The sequence below is a fragment of the Nannobrachium achirus genome (genome assembly GCF_963921795.1).
Source record: "Nannobrachium achirus genome assembly, chromosome: 13".
Classification (NCBI taxonomy): Eukaryota; Metazoa; Chordata; class Actinopteri; order Myctophiformes; family Myctophidae; genus Nannobrachium; species Nannobrachium achirus.
In genome coordinates, this window is record NC_137833.1 from 52,156,226 (window position 1) to 52,176,091 (window position 19,866).

The 19,866-nt window shown below is 43.1% G+C and overlaps 1 protein-coding gene across 1 annotated transcript in view; it reads right to left on the bottom strand.

The window, feature by feature from the left end:
* Positions 1–19,866, bottom strand: part of LOC308297663 (poly(ADP-ribose) glycohydrolase-like) — a 116,700-nt gene that overhangs the window by 57,712 nt on the left and 39,122 nt on the right. Inside the window, exons 10-11 of the mRNA XM_080741195.1 lie at positions 11,780–11,859; positions 9,110–9,170 (exon numbers count right to left, since the gene is read on the bottom strand). Of these exons, the coding sequence (XP_080597321.1) occupies positions 9,110–9,170; positions 11,780–11,859 (141 nt within the window). The remainder of the gene's footprint in view (positions 1–9,109; positions 9,171–11,779; positions 11,860–19,866) is intronic.

Genomic DNA, 19,866 nt, shown 5'->3' on the forward strand with positions numbered 1-19,866 from the left:
CTTGCATTTTGTGTGTTTCCGACCTTAGGGTTCTATAAATTCTATCTGACACGCTTGGGTGATTGATCAACTGGATTGGACTCCTTCATCGAGCCCAGTCTAGTCTGTTCAATCAAGCAACCGTCCCAGTCAAAGAGGATTACATTGGATTAATCTCTTTTAACCCAGTTTAATCTGTTCTATTGTTTAATAGTTTTGTTCTCAAGGTTTGGAGACACCTATCTTGCTATTGGGTCGTTAGTAAGCTCTGTTTACTTTGTGCTTCATCCAGTATTTGAAAACAATTATTTTTAATTAAGATCTAAATTTCCATTGAATTCTTTAGATTTTTCTTTTTGAAAAGAATTAAGAATTTTTACTTAAAGCCCTGCTAGTCATATCAATTATTAATTTAATTTATGAGACTAACTGAGGGATTGTTATCTAAACTCATAATTTACAGAACTTATTAGTTTTCACAGTTTGCATCGTAAGAAACAGCTGTTGAATTTGATTTCACTTTCTGGATGAACCTAGAGGAATTGTTGTGCTATTAGTTTGGAAAAGAATATAAACCCAAAACAACGCTTGGAGCCAAACATATTTAGTTTAAATATCAGGGTTCGATTTATTTCTCCTTGATATTACAGCTGTAGTTAGTCAAACTAACGCCATCTTGTACTCATGGAGGTTTTTGTCTCGATGATCAAGTCCTTAATGACGACTGCTAACTTTAACGGTCCACCCATTTTGGGGCCTTACTCCAGGACGGTTCACCCGGTTCTAAAAAAACTGGCTTGCCAGGGTTTTAAGACGGAGCGTCCGAGGCTCAGCAACAAGCTTGAATTGTTTGCTTTAGAAATCATAGCGAAAGGTGATATAACTTTTCAAGAGAGACAGAGCGATCCTGATCGAGAGAGGAGAAGATGCCGCAGGCCCTCCTCTCACAATCACAACTGCTTTTCCTTGCCTGACGGCAAGGTCTCTCGTGACTGTAGTCTAAGCCCGTTCCACGAACTGAGTCTCAGTGACGGAAGTACGAACGAGGCCAATTTACTTCGGTCGGGAAGCTTGTCAACCCGTCCTACGACACGGGAAAGCCCTTTGCCTAGTGATAAAAGCCTAATTCAATCCCTTGATATTGGACAACTGTCCATGAGTTCTGCAACAGCTTTGTTGTCAGAGCTTGCTGCCAAAATTAATGACCCTAAATCTCAGCAGGTAACAGATGCTAAGTGTCCCTTGAAGGGGGTTCTGTGTCTCTCCGGAGACAATACTGCGTTCATAACGCACAGCAATCCAGCCCTGATGGCCGCTCACGGCCCAGGAGCTGAGAACCGCGAAAATGTGCCACCAGTACAGGACACACCATGCACAGAACACGTTCTGTGCACTGATTACAATGCATGCACTCTTAAGGTGATTGACAGGTACGGATACATTCACATCACAGCTGTTACAGCCTCGTTAATAGCACAAACCAGTGGTTTGTCACTCGCAACGCGATGCGAATGGGCCCACGAGTCGCTGTTAGACAGAGCAGCCGACAGTAGTGTGATGTCTCAAAGTTTATTCCTTGACCTGCAATACCGGGCACAGCGTGCCCACCTAGAGGGCGACGGGTTGTATCAATCCCCCAGTGTTCGGCCTTATACTAAGGCTAGTACTCAGATGGTTCATGCCTTCTCGTGTCCTTTTCAGATAAGACACATGGCTGCAAGCCATCCAATGTATGCGTCTGAAATGGAATACCTCCCACTTCTCTTGGGCTATGTCCTGTTACTACTGCAACTACTATCTGTACTTGCCTTCTCAGAGGAGGAATTCACCCTCTCTACTGAAGAACCTGCACAGGATTCGTTAAATCTAACTGACTTTGTGGAGTGTGACGCTCTGACGTGGAAACGCCCACCCGTAGTCAAGCCAATGCCACCATTGAACGAGGGGGGTGTCCTCCAACAGCAACAAACTCTTGTGTGCCCCTGTCTCCAGGGCCTCCTCGCAGACACTGCATGTAACGGCGTGACTGACATCCCAGCAGATGCTGAGGGAAACAATGTCACCCAAAAGGACCAGATTTTGAAAGGCAACACGTGCACAGACTCGCCTACGGTGTGTGTTGACATCTGTTCATACAGCAAACCTCCTCGCCAAGCGAAGGTGGAATTGGTATGGATAGATAACACGCCGGCGAGACCTTCGTGTTTCAAACTTGTTGCAGTGATTTCCAGCATACTGATCGCTCTTTGGTGCGCTTCCACGCACGGCAATAAGGGAGTAATGTTTTGTACCGACTCACACTACACCCGTCTCGACTACACTCATCACTTGCCCAACGGGCGTAAAAACGGTTTTCGAACAGCCGAGTTAAAACCCGTCAAGCATAAGGAGTTGGTTCTTGCCCGCGATCACAACGCGAACAAACAAGACATGCAGGTATACGGTAAAAAGGTCAGAAACCACTCAAACCTTCTGGGACCTGCCATAGTTTTCAATGACGAGACAAGTGCCCTTACTAAAGCAGGGGCTGTCAACAACTCAGCATGGGACTTCATCCCTGGGGTCCTTCTTTCTGATCTCACCCTTTCCGTCTGCGTTGTCTTAGCCTCGTCGATGGCTCAAAGTATTACACTCGCAACACAACGTGACCCGGTCGTCTGTGAGTCGAAACAGCTCCCGCGTAGAGCTTGCAAGCCCCACGTGCCCTCTGCGGACACTAGGCAGACCCAAAGGTTAGCCAAAGTCCCGCGAAAGAGCGTGTATAGGAAGCTATCCCTGCCGGTGAAGTTACAACATGAAGTAACCCACGAAGCGCTGTTGGACACGACAGCGGACATTAGTGGGATGTCACAGAGTTTGTTCCTTGACCTGCAACACCGGGCACAAAGTGCCACCCGTGAAGTGCACATGTTGTCTCACCCCATTCAACTGTACGCTGAAACTGGTACTCAAATGCATCAGGCCTTATTGTCTCTCATTCAGGTAGGGCACATGGCTGTGAAGCACCTGATATATGTGTCTGAACTGGAACACGTCCCATTGCTCTTAGGACGCGACTTTTTACGGAGACTGCGTCCTATACTCAAACTTTCAGAGGGGGGTTTCGCCCTATCCACTAGCCTACTCAGGCCAAATCCTGTGGATTTGACTGACTTTGTTAAGTGTGTTTCTCTAAAGGGAGGACGTCGACACATGGTCGAGACAGTACCTACGTTGGACAGGGAGGTCTCCCTCCAACGACTACAGGCTTGTGCGTGTCAGGGTGACACCAATACCCCTGCCAAGGCTAGGGCGACCGATCTCGCCACGGAATGTGTTATTTTGGAACCCACCCAATATGTCTGTCTGTTCACAAACCCTGACGTTAGTTCTCTGCAGACCCCACCCCTTTTTGGGAGGCGCCTTATGTCAACGCTCATCTATTTGAGTGTGCTGCTGCTGCCTATTCTGCTCTGCGTTTGCTACGCAGTAGCCGCACAGGGGGGGTCCACGACTCACTGTAGAACATCAACGCCTTGCAAAAAGGGGGGTTTGGTTGGTCATTCAAACCACAGCGGTAATTTCAAAATGATAGCTCAACCCAATAAAGCACATGTAGTATTGTTGCGCATTCACTGTGCATTAAGTTGCATTAGGTTTGCCCCACCTGGGCAATACTAAGTGTGCCCTGTTCTCTTTATGTTTTTTTTCTTGCATCAGGAAGAATACCATAAATCTGTTTGCTCCCTTGATAATTAGGAAGCGGTGTCTGGATCTGATCCATCCAGACCCGAGCCAAAATGTTCATGGAAGCAAATCCCACGGGATTGTAGTTAGAATCTAGCCGGTTTGCTGATCACAAACTTCCTAGGCCACTATTTACAAAACCACCTCTCATTGATATGCTTGGGTGCTTGTGTTTTTCCCTAATCCATCATGGGACATTCCTATACCTGTTCATTTCTGACGCTAAATACTCAGAACCCGATGCCCTCCCTTGATAAACTCAAGTTCAAGGGAGTGAGCTCCACTGATATTTGTACTTAGAAAGCAGGCTAGGATCACTAAAACCAATTACAGAACGTATACTCAGACGGTCAAACCCAATCAAAACTTCATATATTACATGACTATATCCTTAACAGGCCGCAACGGAGGTGGCCAGCAGTTAAACTACTAATATTTGCTAAGGCATTTAGGACGAAGAGAATTATAATGACAAACACATTTAAAGAACGATATAGATAAGCATGATTGCCTTCCCTCTTATAAGTGGGAATGACCTCCACCTATATACCGTGTGATTGCAACTTTTTGTTTTATTTTCTTGTTTGTTTGTTATCTAATATTTTCATTTTTTTTTATATAATTTTTGAAACACCTTTAGGAACCTTTAGCTCCCAATGAGAAAATCATACACTATGTAATGCCTGATAACTATCTCTCTCCGGAGAAACCTGTTGAATGTACACACTTTTTCCACAGGCATTTCGAGTAGGCTTGTTTATGATTTTGGTTTGATTGTTTTTCTTGTTTTTGTTTTTCCTGTCTTTCCTGTCTTCACTGGGTGATACAAAAGCCTCCTTATTTGAACTAGGTGTTATTACTGTTATCCATGTTCAGGGGTTTTACTTTATGTTCTATGATTTATGGTTTTCATTTCATGAATTGTTAATCCATGATGTAGAACTATCTTTTCCAGTTGTACCCAGTGTTGCTAGATCAGTTAGTGAAGATCATTTAAAGTTGCCATCTGACATGTGTAAATACTACTGCCATCCGTGTCCTACTGCTCTCATCTTTGTTTTGTCATCCAAAGGTCGTGACTTCAACCTTCCGTTTCGTCAGACTTTAATGACAAAAGGGGGGATCTGTAGCGTATGAGCCGGTTATGGACACGAAAAGTTATGAATTGTATTCATAACTCATATTCAACCAAATGGACCCTTTGTGTTAGGACCGGTTGAATGTACCCTTCTTCCCCCCAAAAAGATATTGACTCTCTATTCCATGGTGTCACCCAACACCACATTCCAAAGTGCCAGTATAGTGTTTTATTACCCTGCCGATCAGATAAGGGACATCCTGCCAGGGTCTCTTCTCTTCATGTGCACACAGTATTAACCACATAGACAAGATGTGGAAGACAATGAAACGATGGAATGTGAGGATAAATGCTTGATGCAATGACATTTTATAACATAAAACTACATGGTTGTATTCCAATATGATGTACAGCAACTATATATATTGAATTTAATGTGTACAATATGTTTTTCTGTGGTTATTCGACTTTTTAACCCATATGCCCTCTGTATGATATAAAGTGGTCAGGTTTCATATCTATACGTTTGCACAAGTCCAATGTTTACAATTATCTGGTCACATGTATGTCACATGATGTTCCCCAACATTTTATCAGAAAGTATAGTATTTTCATCTTTTTCAAGGTGGGATGGACAATGAGCCTGTCCTCTACAACCGCCTTCTGCGGGGCTAGCATACTAAGCCCTCCCACTCACTACATAAGGAGACTTCCTGTTTCTCCCTCTCTCTCTTGAAAAAAACGCACTGAACAGACCACACCAGAACAGGAGTTCTGAGACTATTTCAGCTGCCCGGGGACGGCCGTTCCCCAGGCTAACCAAAGCCTCTCTTTTCCAAAAAAACAAGCTCTTGAACAAGGACACCAGGACAGCAGGGAAGACACATTCTCTTCCTGTCCCGCTCGCAAATACACCAGGGGACACATGTTCTCTGGTTCTACCTTTCTCTGAAAGACTCCTGTGCCATACAGGAGGGACTCACAATTCTTGCATGCTTTTGACCAACGCATAACAGAGTGGACAAGCCTGTCCTCTGTACTCCGTCTCTCCCTCCATCGGAAGGCCAGATACCCAGTCAGGGAGATTTGGAGCACGCGCGCTCTCTCCTCCAACCAGACGGTTCCAAGAGGGGTGTGGAGCTGAGACAGCAGCAGGGCAGGAAACTTCCTGTGTCCCCTCTCCAGGCCGAGGGGGGGTGCACGCCTCACTTCCTGTCCCACCAGCTCTCATCCAAGAAGATGGCCGCCTCCACTCAAGCCGCATGGCCAGACCTCATGGTGACGACACCCAGCCAACATGGCCGACCTAGCGCATTCTAGCTCTCTCTCTTTCTCCTCCTACTCCCACACACGTGACGCCGACGGACCCTCTAAAGTAAGGCAGTGTGTGTTTACATATGTCAATGGCAACTAAGATAGAGTAGGGTTAGATATTGAATGTTTAATGATCTTCGATTATTTCATTTCTTTCATTTCTTTTCTTTTGGTGATTGTTTTGATTTATATGTTTTTGGGGAAACGCTATGCAACACTGGATAACATGTACAGTAGCCTGCCATCTATTTTGTACAGTTTGACAGGTTTTAAAATACTATGCCTACTACTTCCCTAGGAACCCATTTATCTATCTTTTGCTTGAAGGATCAGACATAGTTATGCTAGTCTGAATGTACATTTTATGATTTTTATAATAAATCACATTTTAACCTTAAGCGAAACAGTGTGGACCTTGACGTTCTTTCTGTGTGTTTTGAATCAATGTGATTGGTACTGGAATCTTAAATGCCTAGGCTAATATAAAGAATCTACGTTTTGAACAGTGAACGAGAAGAAAAAATATATTTTTCATCATTTTTGGAAACAATATTTTTTTATTATTAATATTAATATTTTTATCAATATTGATATTGATATTACTGTCATTAACGCTACACCGATAACGACGATATACTAGTGTTGTTGCTGCTCTTATACCACCATTATTACTGGGGTTGGTGGGGGCCAGACAGTAGCCCGCCGCGGGCCGCAAATGGCCCGCGGGCCGCCTATTGGGGAACCCTGGTGTAAAGTAACGGCTCAAATATGGCACTTTGCTTATCGTGAATTCCATAACTTCATACTTCCATTCCACTACATCTCAGAGGCAAATATAGTTGTTTTTTTATTCAAATTCTTCACTCAAATATATTTGAAAAAAGAAGAAAAGCCCTATATTACACTTCGTCACTTCTAATTAGCAGATCTGTGAACAAGCACCCAAGATCTGCTACCTTAGGAAGATTTGGACACATTTTGAAAACCTTTGAAATGCGACAATATGCATGATATATACTTTCACTTTTGGTACTTTAAAGAAGGACTTCAACCATTTTCAATATAATTGATCCTCACTAATGCTGATGATAATATGGTACAATTCTCTTTCTGCTCTGTGTCTCAGAGGAGGGCTGTCATTTCATTTCTGAAATGACAGAAAGGCAGTGTCCTTATTTCGCTCTTCCATCTACAACTACGGCACATGGTTTCACACGGTGACACAGACAGGGACTGGGGTTTCAGTCTTTGAGCTCAGCATTGCATAACCTGATGTGGAATGTCCCTCGTCGGTATAGCTGGTAACCGGGGTGCCCTTGGGCCAAGTCTGGGAATATTAACCCCCCTTTCCCCTCCCGGGAAAAACAAACCTAAGTAGGTAGAGAGTACGTTCTTGTTTTGAAGTTAAGGAGCAAAATGACTAGAGGGTCTTAACCCAGTTAGACCAGGTACACATCATTGCGTATTATTATTTTGTGCCTTAACTTTAAAAAAAATAGCAGATCTACAAGCTCGCAGCACAGCACTCGTGAATATTTGAATTTTTATCCGATTTTGACCCGATTCTATAAGTGTCTTCTAAATCCTTCAAAGGTTTTTTGAAAAACGCATGTTTCTACATCAGTGGTTCTCAAACTCTTTCAAGGACCCCTAGAATTATAAGTATTTGGCCACCGAACCCTGTCTCAAAATATTTGGTATCAGGGACCCCCCAGAAGCAAATATTTGAGTTACAAATGTTTGCTTAAAAATGAAATATTCAAAGATTTGCACACATTTTAGTGATTTTTCTAAAATAGCAGATCTACAAGCTCGCAGCATATCTGCTATTTTTCAATAGTTAAAGCATTCAATAATTCTAAGCCTAAATGGGTTAAAGGACTACTTTCAGTCCCTGACGCTCCCTGAGGGAAATCGCACTAGCCACGGAAGAGCAAAAAACGCCGGCAGACTGGCGTTACAATAATAATGCTCTAGTCTAGAGACATCTGTGCAGAATTATTATTTAATGCCCTCTTTTTTTTGGTTATTCGGTTGTGCCACCAAAAATACACTATCTGCATGTGTTAAAATGATGAAACACCAGGTCCTAATTAGACTCGTTACGTTTTGTCTGTGTGATATACAGCGACATAGAGCAAGGGGTCTTCAACGTTTTCAGGCCGAGGACCCCTTAGCTGAGAGAGAGATGAAGCAGGGACCCCCACAACCTTTTCATAGATTCAATATAGTTTCATTGTTTGACAGCACGATCGTCAGTATTTTGGTTCATGTCAATTTGTGTTTTCAGATATTTAACCACTTGAAGCGTCAGTACTTAATAAACTTGACCTTTCATTCTGTACTTAGTCGGCTCTTTTTCTCCTCTACACCAAACTTCTAAGCCGAAAATAGCTGATCTACAAGCTCACAACGCTGCGAGGCGTTGTGAGCTTGTAGATCTGCTATTTTTGGTTCTCAGAATATGGACGCTAGGGTTCAAGTGGTTAATATAAAAAAAGGAGGGGAAAAAAGTCACAAAGATTTGGAGGACCTCCTAGGGGTCCCGGACCCCCTGTTGAAGACCCCTGACATAGATCAGTGGTCCTCAACCTTTTCAGGCTGCGACCCCCAAAATAATCATATTTTAACTGGGGACCCCCCCACCCTGACGAGCACTAAGAGTTGAGGCATTACATTTTGTACAACATGGTCCTATTGTGAAAATAGCAGATCTAAGGCGTTGTGAGCATGTAGATCTGCTATTTTCACAATTTCAGCCTCTAATATTTGACAATTTGACCAATGTATAATTTGTCATTTTAGATGTATTAAAAAGTCCTTAAATTTCCACTTTAGACATGTGCAGATACCCTCTATTCACTTAAACTTTATGTTGATTTGTTCACTTTTGAGTGAGAAAACAATGTTTCACATGATCATCTGGGGACCCCCCAAAATAATTTGGGGACCCCCCCTGGGGGTCCCGACCCACAGATTGAGAACCACTGACATAGAGGGTTGATAACGTACCTTTCCCAGCTGGGTGGATTACTCAGACACTGTCTGGTGAAGGTAACGAGACCCTTGGGCCCTGAGAGAGAAGGAGAGCATGTCACCGTCAATGACTGAAAAGTGCGGGTTCATAACCTCTTTTCTATTGCATCTGACAGAAAGCTGACTGTGAGACCCACACACACACACACACACGCATGTATTTCAGACATGTTAACCACTTAAGTCCTATAACATTCTCTCAAGAGGAATAGCATAGAAAAAGCTGTAAATCTGCTACTAGGGATGGGACTATAAGCGATATTATCGTTTATCGTGATAAAAAACACTCACGATAATCGTATCGTGGAGATCTAATTCATCGTGAAATCGTCCTCCGTCATGCACTGGGATCAATTCACCTTTTATTTGCCGAGCTGCATATCCGGTAGCATTTAAACTCTCTATTGGTAAAACGTACTTATAATATACGCACTTGATACAGTCTTTTTTTCACTCTCTACCAAATCTCTATGCCAGAAAATAGCCGATCTACAAGCTCGCGGCGCGTTGTGAGCTTGTAGATCTGCTATTTTTTGGCAAATGTTCCGCCCCAGGATTATGGATTTTGATTATCGCGATAATATCGTAAATATCGCGATTTCTTTGGTCACAATAATCGTGATATGACATTTTCATATGGTCCCATCCCTACCTGCTACTATTGAAACCTTTGAAAAAGTACAAACGTCTATTATCACAAGTTGGCCTGACGGCACATTGAGCGAATGAAAAGCTCCGATTTTGTGCAATATTCTACAGCACGTCACAATATGACTCAAAGGATCGCGTCACCCATTTTCGACCTTATAGCCACATAATCGATACCTCGCTGCTAACACACATTAGAAGATGACGCCATTTCTGGCGACTTAATCTGTGTCTCAGAGAAGGACTGTGGACAAAACCTGCCTACCAGTGACATCATCGGTAGGCATGTTTGTCATTTCAAACAAGATTTAAAACTTTTTAGTTGACTTTTATTCATGCAAGGACAATGGCTTCTGTTTCCACCTAGGAACAAGATGAGCAGGAAAGGATACTCCTGACCAATGAACGTCTCTGCACTTGATTCCATTTGGCAGGGGGAAATCCCTCTAAGTCAAACGCCGATAAGGCAAACGCTGATAAGGCAAACGCAAATGTACTGCCCGGGTCTCCTACCGTAGTGATCTTCTGCCGTCTCGTTAAGGAAACAGAGTAGCCTCCTTATTTTTAGCAATACAATGGTTATATGTCACAGTTATTGTCCACAACATTGCAAGCGGCGCGAAGGCCAGCGGACCTTGGTCCTGCTCTTCGCGCCCGAGCGCCGTAGGCGCGAGTGACACCGGAAGTTCGGTGAACAGTCTGAGAGCCGGCTAGACCAGCTCATGAACAAAAACTATTTATGAACGTCTGAGACCTTCATCATATAATCAGTTCAGGAATATAAAAGAAGACATATCACAGGTATTTCTACAATCACTTGCTTTTCAATGTGCACAGTACATCATTTTATTGAGGGATCTAAACAGCGGCAGGTATAGTTTCTGTCTCGGAGCTATCGCGAGAGTTGGTTTCCAGACAGGAAAGGGTGGGGAGTCTCGCGATGCTAGCTAGTTCAGAAACGTACTTTTGTGCTCTTTAGATGCCTCTATAATGTTATACAACGTACACACTGAAAAGCAACACAGCAGAAAACAATGTGAGACATTGTTTCTTTTATATTCCTGAGCAGAGTATTTTATCGTCGTTGTCGGGTGAAAACCTTGTATGTCCGAAACCGTTCGTTTTGCATTTATCATTTTAAAAATGATTTAAACTAGTGAAAACAGCCAATCTACAAGCACACAACGCCTCGCACCGCGAGGCGCTGTGTGCTTGTAGATCTGCTGTTTTCACTACTTTTGTGCGACGGCCTTGTATGATGAAGCAGGGCTTTACTTCGCGAAAGAACGTACAAATTTGAAACTTGGAGATACGAGGTTTCCACCCGACAACGACGTTATATAGGTCTCTTATCATTCAGAATAATTTTTTGTTCACTGAGCCGTCCAGCCGGCTCTCATAGACTCTAATGTTATTCACCGAACTTCCGGCGTGAATTTGCCACCCAGTGCGATGTATCTGCCGGGCAAGGATTGCCGGGTAAAAACGTTAGTGACTCTTCTTGCAGAGACGTTCTTTGGTTTCCACTATAACTTTCCAGATAGAGAAAAGCTTGGGACCAATGAAAATGGGTGATTTCTAGGGCTGTCACGATTATGACATTTTACATGACGATTAATTTTCTCTCAAATAATTGCGATTAACGATTTTATTGTGTTTTTGTCGTTGACAATTACATTTCTGTTTGGCTTGTAGGCTTTGAAGTTGCACATGGCAGATATGACACATAACCTTAAATATACAATGAAATTACTGACATATTTGACAACTTTATACATAAAAAAGAACATTGATAGTGGAAATAGCCGATCTACAAGCTCACAACGCGTCGCATCGCTACTACTTTTGACTTTCTTAAAAATATATGAACATTTTTTAACATGGAAACGATTATGACGATTATGAAAAATAATCACGATTATGTCAAATAATCATGATTAGACGATTATGTAATAATTGTGACAGCCCTAGTGATTTCTGTTTTAAAGGAATGCTTACTGCTTTGTGCAACTCTCCTAAAGTAGCAGAACAGGGTTTTCAGTTTCTCGATCTTCTTTGGTGAAGAGCCCTCGAATAATCTGGAGAAAGAAAGCAAAACACAAATGCATGCATTGAGCATATTTGAAAACCTGACATAACGGCCCATTTGCAGTGAGAAGTTGTTGTCAAAGCAATGTAAAACCATGGATTTCTGATGTGTTTTATAATATTATAAAACATACATGAACCACTTTAGCCCTATTTTATACCTTGACTATTTGAAAATGGGCGATCTACAAACTCACAACGCATCAGATCGCGACACGTTGTGAGCTTGTAGATCTGCTATTTTCAAAGAGTTTGTACTTTTACTATAAGTATATTTTTAATTCCGGACTTTTACTTGTAACAGAGTAATTCTACAGTGCAGTATTGATTCTTTAACTTACTGTAAGTAAAAAAAATATGTACTTTTCCCACTGGATAAGACCTTCTGTCACATGCCATTTATGTACTGTATGCATTTTCCAGAATCATCTTTATTATCACATCACAGGTTTACAGGTGTAAAGGAGTGGGAGAAATAATGCTTTTGTGAGAAGAACGAGAATAGAGGTATGGTAGAGCAGGACATTTCCTTCACATATTTCTCTACAACATTAACGGTTACATGAGATGCACTCTCTATCTATAACATGGCACGTGGGTGAAGGCGAGCGTTGACACTGGCATTATGGTCTCTTCCATTTCAAGTCCATCCACTCTTCTGCGTACAATGGCGCCGCCTTAGGCTCTGTGCTTCAGTTGTGGAACATTAACAAAAGCACGGGGTGAGGGAAAGAAAGAGGGAGGAGGGAGGGAGAGAGAGAGAGAGAGAGAGAGAGAGAGAGAGAGAGAGAGAGAGAGAGAGAGAGAGAGAGAGAGAGAGAGAGAGAGAGAGAGAGAGAGAGAGAGAGAGAGAGAGAGAGAGAGAGAGAGAGGAGAGAGGGAGACCAGGCTGTAAGACGGCAGCCTCTGGCCTTAATACTTCCATTAAAAGCATCCTAAGTTGGTGTTTAATCAGTCTGCCATTCACCCGTCCCTCCCACTAACCCTCCACCCAGCTAAGGGAAGGAGGGAAAAAAAAAAACATCAAACAAAAACAAGGGATAACACAAAGAAAATGACTGAGGGGGGAGCCGAGTCACTAAAAGCACTTTAACAAGAAACAAACACGCCCCCGAAAAAAAGCTAATTTATTGAAGGCGATCTCCGCCGCCTATCGACCACTGTTTATACCCAGTCTTTACGTTACTCAGTCCCGCTCTCGTCCTCCACTCTCTCTCCTCACTATTCCGTGAGGACAATTTGCTGTGATGTTTGTTCCCTGTGACACGAGTATCGGGTGAGGCAGCCGTCGAAGGAAAGGTTAACCATCTTAAAGTTATACTATGTAACTTTTTTTATAAAACATATCTTAAAATTGTCCTAACTATTAAATCGCTAAAGTTTTAGAACTCCCACTCCGTTTCGCGGCAAAATGACGTCATCTGTATCATCCGTATACGTTGTGTATACGTTGGCCAATCACATTGCAGATCATACACACATGATACACTACTGGCCAATGACAGTGCATCTTGAGGTCTCTTCAGGAAATAGCTTGCTTCAACAGCTTTGTTTACACTGGTCTAGAAGTCTAGCCTGTAAACCTCCCCAACGCCGGTCCGCAGAGGGACACTACGGATGCGTGGCGACTTGGCGAGGCGGACGCGGGGGTCTGAAGGCCCGGTCCGCGGCGAAAAACGGCCGGAAAAAGCAGACGCGACCGCGGTTTGCTATAACGCTACTGACCACTAGTTGAGCAACTTACACAGTATAGCTTTAAGGTCTTTGCACACAAGTTTTTTCATCCGAATATCACAGCGAATTTCAGAGCACGCAAATGAAAAAATCAACCTCAAGTTATGTCAATCGAAGGGACAGGGTGCACGTTAAAGGAGTAGTTCAACCGATGCGCCCGCTGGACTACCGGTCCGGGCGCATACCACATAGGCTCTGATGCCTGACAGGTTCGAGTCCCGACCCTGACGACCTTTGCTGCGTGTCACTCCCCGTCTCTCTCAACCCATTTCCTTTCTATATCTCCACTGCGTACTATCAATAAGAGGCAGATATTTATAAAAAATGGAGTAGTTTACCCCCAAAATTACTTCTTTTCTGTCAATTACGCCTTGAATTCATGGAGATTTTGTTGTTTTTGTCGCATTCCAAAGGAAATAATTTGATGATTTTGCAGAGTCTACTGACTGATGACTAGAGTTCTCAATGGGCCTGAAAATTAATGCCGGGCCCTAACTGGGCCATAACTGGGCCGGCCCGAGGCCCTACCCGGTCTGACTAGTTAGCCTACATTTTAGGCTCTACCCAGCTCGAAAACGTTGGGTCGGGTATAGTCGGGTTTGGAAAGAATTTGAGAACTCTATCACAGAGAAATAGGAATAAAATAATACAAAAATATCATCGTCAACATTGAGCCCGAGGCCCTACCCGGCCCGACTAATTAGCATACATTTTAGACCCTACCCTAAATGTCGGGTCGGGCAGAATTTGAGAACTCTACTGATGACCCGATCATTACTATTGTCTTAGGAATGCAACAAAAACAAAAAGATCTTCCATGAATTCACAGCTTCATGGGGTGTGTGATTGAGAAAATACCTACTTTTCTGGGTGAACTACCGGTACTCTTTTAAAAACACCTGCAGAAATAATTATGGCAATCTGCAATCCACGTTAAGTAAACACAGCTGTCTAAAAAGACTGCTAAGAAGGGACTGTCTCTTTTATCCACTTATCCAAAGAAGCCAAAACAGCAGATCTACAAGCCTGCACACCTGCTATTTTTGAAAAGTCCCTCTGTGTTGTCTTTCTCAACAGCACCCGTCTCCCAACTAACGTTCACCGAGGGAAGGAAAACGCCGTCCTGGCCGTTTGCACCGTCACCAATTATTTTCCGCTGGGAGATGAAGTAAGGCATCACAAATTCACCAACACACACACACACACACACACACACACACACACACACACACACACACACACACACACACACACACACACACACACACACACACACACACACACACACACACACACACACACACACACACACACAATAGCCACACTTCAACTCGGTAATGATCTTCGTTATGGAACATAACAGGAGAAGGTTTTTTTTTTCTTGCCAGTTGTCTTTTCAGACTGAGGAAAAACGTGAGCCAACGAGATCACTCTCCTCTGCCTGGCCGTCCTCCCCCTCCCATCTATCCATCATTTAAACAGAGGACAGACCTTGACAGTTCTGCCAAAACAGCAATCAGCAGATTGCTTGCTGCTCTCTGGCTGCTGCGGCCAAGACAGAGCGCTACTGTAGCCCATAAGCAAAGTGACGGACACTCACTCAATTATGGGGGAGGAGGTGGAAGGGGGGAGGGGGGGGTTGGGCCGGTAACGATCCGGGGGCCCGAGCTGTTATTAGCTGAGCGCTGCATTGGTTGTCTTCTTGTCTAGTGTCATCTTCTCCAAGGAAACGCGCAGACCGTTTTCTTTTTTTTGTGTGTCTGGCTGCAGACAGGGATATACAGGAGGAGTGGGCACATGAGAAACATGTGGAAAAGAGAATGGGAAACATGACATGAGACTATCACTATGACTATCAGACTTATATGTTTATCCTTCAACTGTACTTTATGCCTTAATGCCTGTCTAAGCCACAGGTTTTGTAACAATTGCTGTAAAATTAGGCCTTAAATATGTCAGACGTTCACGCATGTTCGAAATCATGCATAGGGGAGAGTGGGATAAACTGAGACACCGGGTAAACTAAGACACCCCTTACTATCTAGGCAATGTAACGTATTTGTGGTCATGTGACCATTATATTTTCAAGCCCCTTGAATTTCCCCCTTGCCATGAAGGAGAGGACCTGTACATCATTCTCTGGTCTGTCTCAGTTTACCCCGGTGCTGGGGTAAAGTGAGACACAAGACCACTTTTTTTTTTTTTTTTTTTTTTTTTTTAATAATCACTGCCTTTTTTCTTTAATACATTCTGATAACTTCCATTGTTAGGAGACATCCCGAATTACTGGAAAATGTGTACATTTTTACTGATATATCTTTTAGTTCGCCTAGAGGGGAACAAATGTAAAAAGTGTCTCAGTTTACCCCACTCTCCCTTGCTTTACCTTAATTCAGACCATTTTCCAAATGTATCTTTTATTCATGAAAAAAAAGGGAATTTAACTTGGAAGTGGCCAGGCTTCTCGTGTGCCCGCTCTTCCAGTTACCGTAGGCAGACGGGTAATGCTGATAGTGAGAGAGAGTCAAGGACGGGCTGGTCTCCTTTAAAAAGCGTGCGTTGGCATGAGTCCGAAAGCGGCCGCGCGCGCATGCCGCCCCGGCATGTGAATCAATGCTAACGCTATTACACAAGAGACCTCCTCCACTTAGCCTGCCACCGACATCTGATGGGGAGGGGAGATAGCCTGCGCTGATGTAGACAAATTGAGATGACTGATTGTTGTCAGACGGGCGGACTGAGCCTCGAGATAAAACAAGAAGCCGTAGGAGGAGAGGGAGGGGAAATGAGAGGCAAAAACAAATGGCAACAGATAGGCTCATCAATATGACTGGGATTCATCAAATAATTCAGTCGAACTCCAAAGAGAGAGAGAGAGAGCAGACGGATAATACCGCTGATGGTAAAAATAAAAGCGGCTGCCCTTGTGGATTGCAGTAAATAACCAATATTACAGTGCCAAATAAACCTTCAATTAAGATATTTTGATGCGGATATTTAGAACCAATAACCGACTTAATGAAGTGCTTTGCACACAGGCCCGTTGCATTTTTTTCCGTTTTGCTGCTGATTAAAACGCATTGGATTTGGTGTGCAAACAACGCAATGTATTGCGGAATCCTCACTGCGGATCCGAAAAGGAGTCATAAAAGGAGTCAATGAGTTTTTACCGCATGCGGAAAGACGGACAAATCGAACTGGGTTCGATCGGGAGAAAAACGCACAGCCGCAGCCACTTGTCGCACGGCAAATTCGGGGCAGGTGTGCATGAGGTCATAGAGAATCATTTCTCTGTAAATATACTGTATGATTCTACTGAGCTTTATCCCAATAGGTTTTGTAGTGTATTTGTATTGCAATGTAACATATTTTATTGTGCCGATGAATTGAGTATAATGAAAAACAAGCCCCTGGTGCCTTCTTGCGTTATCCTTTTTAGCATAAACATTGACTGTACTAACTTGTACAGTGAATAATCACATTAATAAAGTATTCAATCAATCAAGTTTATGTATCTCTGCTGTCGGGCCAAAACCTCCTAACTCCAAAACGTTAATTTTCGAGAAAATGAGCTCAAGTGGAGTTAGGAGGTTTTGACCGAAGGGCTTTTTACTACTTTTCATTGGTTCAATATTATTTGAACCAACAGTCAGATGTAAAGAGTGTTCAATAGCCCTGATTTATGCCAAAAAATAAAATAAAAACTCAAAAATGAAGTTAAGAGGTTTTGGCCAGACAGTGACGAATATACTTTTTTTCCTCTTATAAATACATATTTTATAATCGACCCATTAGTCTGAATAACCACTTAACCCTTTTAGTTAGCTTTGTTGTGCAAGGCAAGATTGTCAATGTTCACAATCTCTGTCGGGGTATGTCCAAAACCGTGAACTTTTCCCAGCCCCGGTGCTACGTCTACTCGTTGGGCTCGCGGTTTATAAGCACTAAAATGACGGAAACGCGTCCAAACCAAGTGTGTCCTGCCGCCGCCGAACTGCAGTAACAGAGGCCGTTATGACACTAATGAGACGTGGGGTGCCTTAACCCATTTAGGGCCTAGAATTATTGAATGCTTTAACTATTGAAAAATAGCAGATATACAAGCTCACAGCGCGGCACCGAGTGCCGCGCTGCGAGCTTGTAGATCTGCTATTTTTGAAAAGTCGTGAAAATTTTAGCAAATCTTTGAATATATGTATTTTTAAAGCGAACATTTGTAACTAGAATTTTGCTTCTGGGGGGTTCCCTGGAACTACATATTTTGAGATGGGGGTCCGTGGCCAAGCACATATCATTTTGGGGGTCCTTGACATGAAAAAGTTTGAGAACCACTGAGATTGTAGTCTCTCAAGAACAGACTAACTGAGCTCCAGTTAAGTGAAAAGGACCTTTTCTTTGACGATGGCTAGCCAGATTGCTGACATAGAAACATAGGTTTTTCAAAAAAAAACCTTAGAAGGATTCAAAAGACACTTATAGAATCGGGTCAAAATTCAAATGTTCACGATTAAAAAAAAATAGCAGATCTACAAGCTCGCAGCGCGGCACCGTGCGCTTGTAAATCTACTATTTTTTAATAGTTAAAGCATAAAATAATAATACACAATAATGTGTACCCGTTCTGAATAGGTTAAGGAAATTGGTGCTAAATTAGATTGCGGTGAAAGCTGGACCGTAGCTCGGTGCGTTTGGACCAGCCTGCAGCATGGATCAAGCGATCCACACGCTGCGGCCACATGGCCGACAACACAACTCCGTCTACCCACAGTGCCACAAATCTACTTGCTGGTCCATAATCGGATCTGGTCGAAGACGTTATCATCCACAATACTCTGACACAATGTAATTGGATGTTCGTTACCAAATGTCTTGAGCGGAGGCGTAATGAAGAATAATCAAGTCTGGAAATGAGGGAAAACCTCTATCCGACAGCGAGAGATTCCATGTTTTTGTGCACATTAACAGTAGTATACTCACAAACTGTATGGGGATCAGTACTTTAAAAGGTAGGGTAAGTGAACAATGCTGTTTAAAATAAAAAGGCTTTTCGTTAAAAGGATAAAGTACAATATTCTGATAGTAATCATGGAGTGTTAGAGTAGAGCATGGGTCTTCCAACAGGGGGTCCGGGACCCCTAGGGGGTCCTCAGAGTTACTAGAGGAGGTCCTCCAAATCTTTGTGTGATAGAAACTTTTTCTCCTTTTTTATATTAACCACTAGCGTCCATATTCTGAGAACTTTGGCCAAAAATAGCCTATCTACAAGCACACAACGCCTCACGCTGCGAGGCGTTGTGAGCTTTTAGATCGGCTATTTTTGGCAAAGAGCTTTGGTGTAGAGGGGGAAAAAGAGCAGACTAAGCACAGAGTGAAAGGTCAAGTTTATTAAGTATTGACGGTTCAAGTGGTTAAATATCTGAAAACGCAAATTGACGCGAATCCAACATACATTGATAATTGTGTTGTTCAAACAAAGAAACTACATGGAATCTATGAACAGCTTGTGCTCATCTCTCTCTCTGCTTCATCTCTCTCTCGACTAAGGGGTCCTTGGCCTGAAAACGTTGAAGACCCCTGGAGTAGAGTGTCTGTTCAGTAAAGGGGTCCCCCCGTCCCTCCAGCTCTTTAACAAACAAAAATAGATTTTCAGGGGGGTTGCAATTTTTCAGCCAATCAGGATAAGAGTACCCATTCATTCATCAGCTTAAATTTTATGCTGTTTCAGACCGGTTCCAATTTTGTCTGCTCATTTCCTTACGAAGTTTGAGTCACCCCTTCCAATTTCACTTACATAATCTGTATCCCTGTGCGAGTTCTCTCTCCTGATTGGATAGAGTTGGTATCCTGACATGAAAATGCCTTTTCTGGAGCTGGAGAGAAAGGGAGACCCCCTGTTACTGAACACACACTCTATGGCAATGAGTACTATCAGAATATAGAGCCATTTATTTTTTCAAGAAATCACTTACACTACCTTTAAAATATTTTTGACAGGGTAGCAGGGACGTACTGGCCATTGGGAAAAGCGGGACAACTCCCGAACGGCCGGTTCATTCCTGGCCGGTCCAGGCCGGCCAATAGGAAAATATTTTAAATAAAATTTGTTCCATTTTGGGGGCTGGGCAGCCAACAAAGTAAATCGTCACTTGTCGGGCAGAAACCTCTCCAAGTTTCAAATTTGTAATTTTTTTCGCAAAGCAAAGCCCTGCTTCATCATACAAGGCCGTCGCACAAAAGTAGCGAAAACAGCAGATCTACAAGCA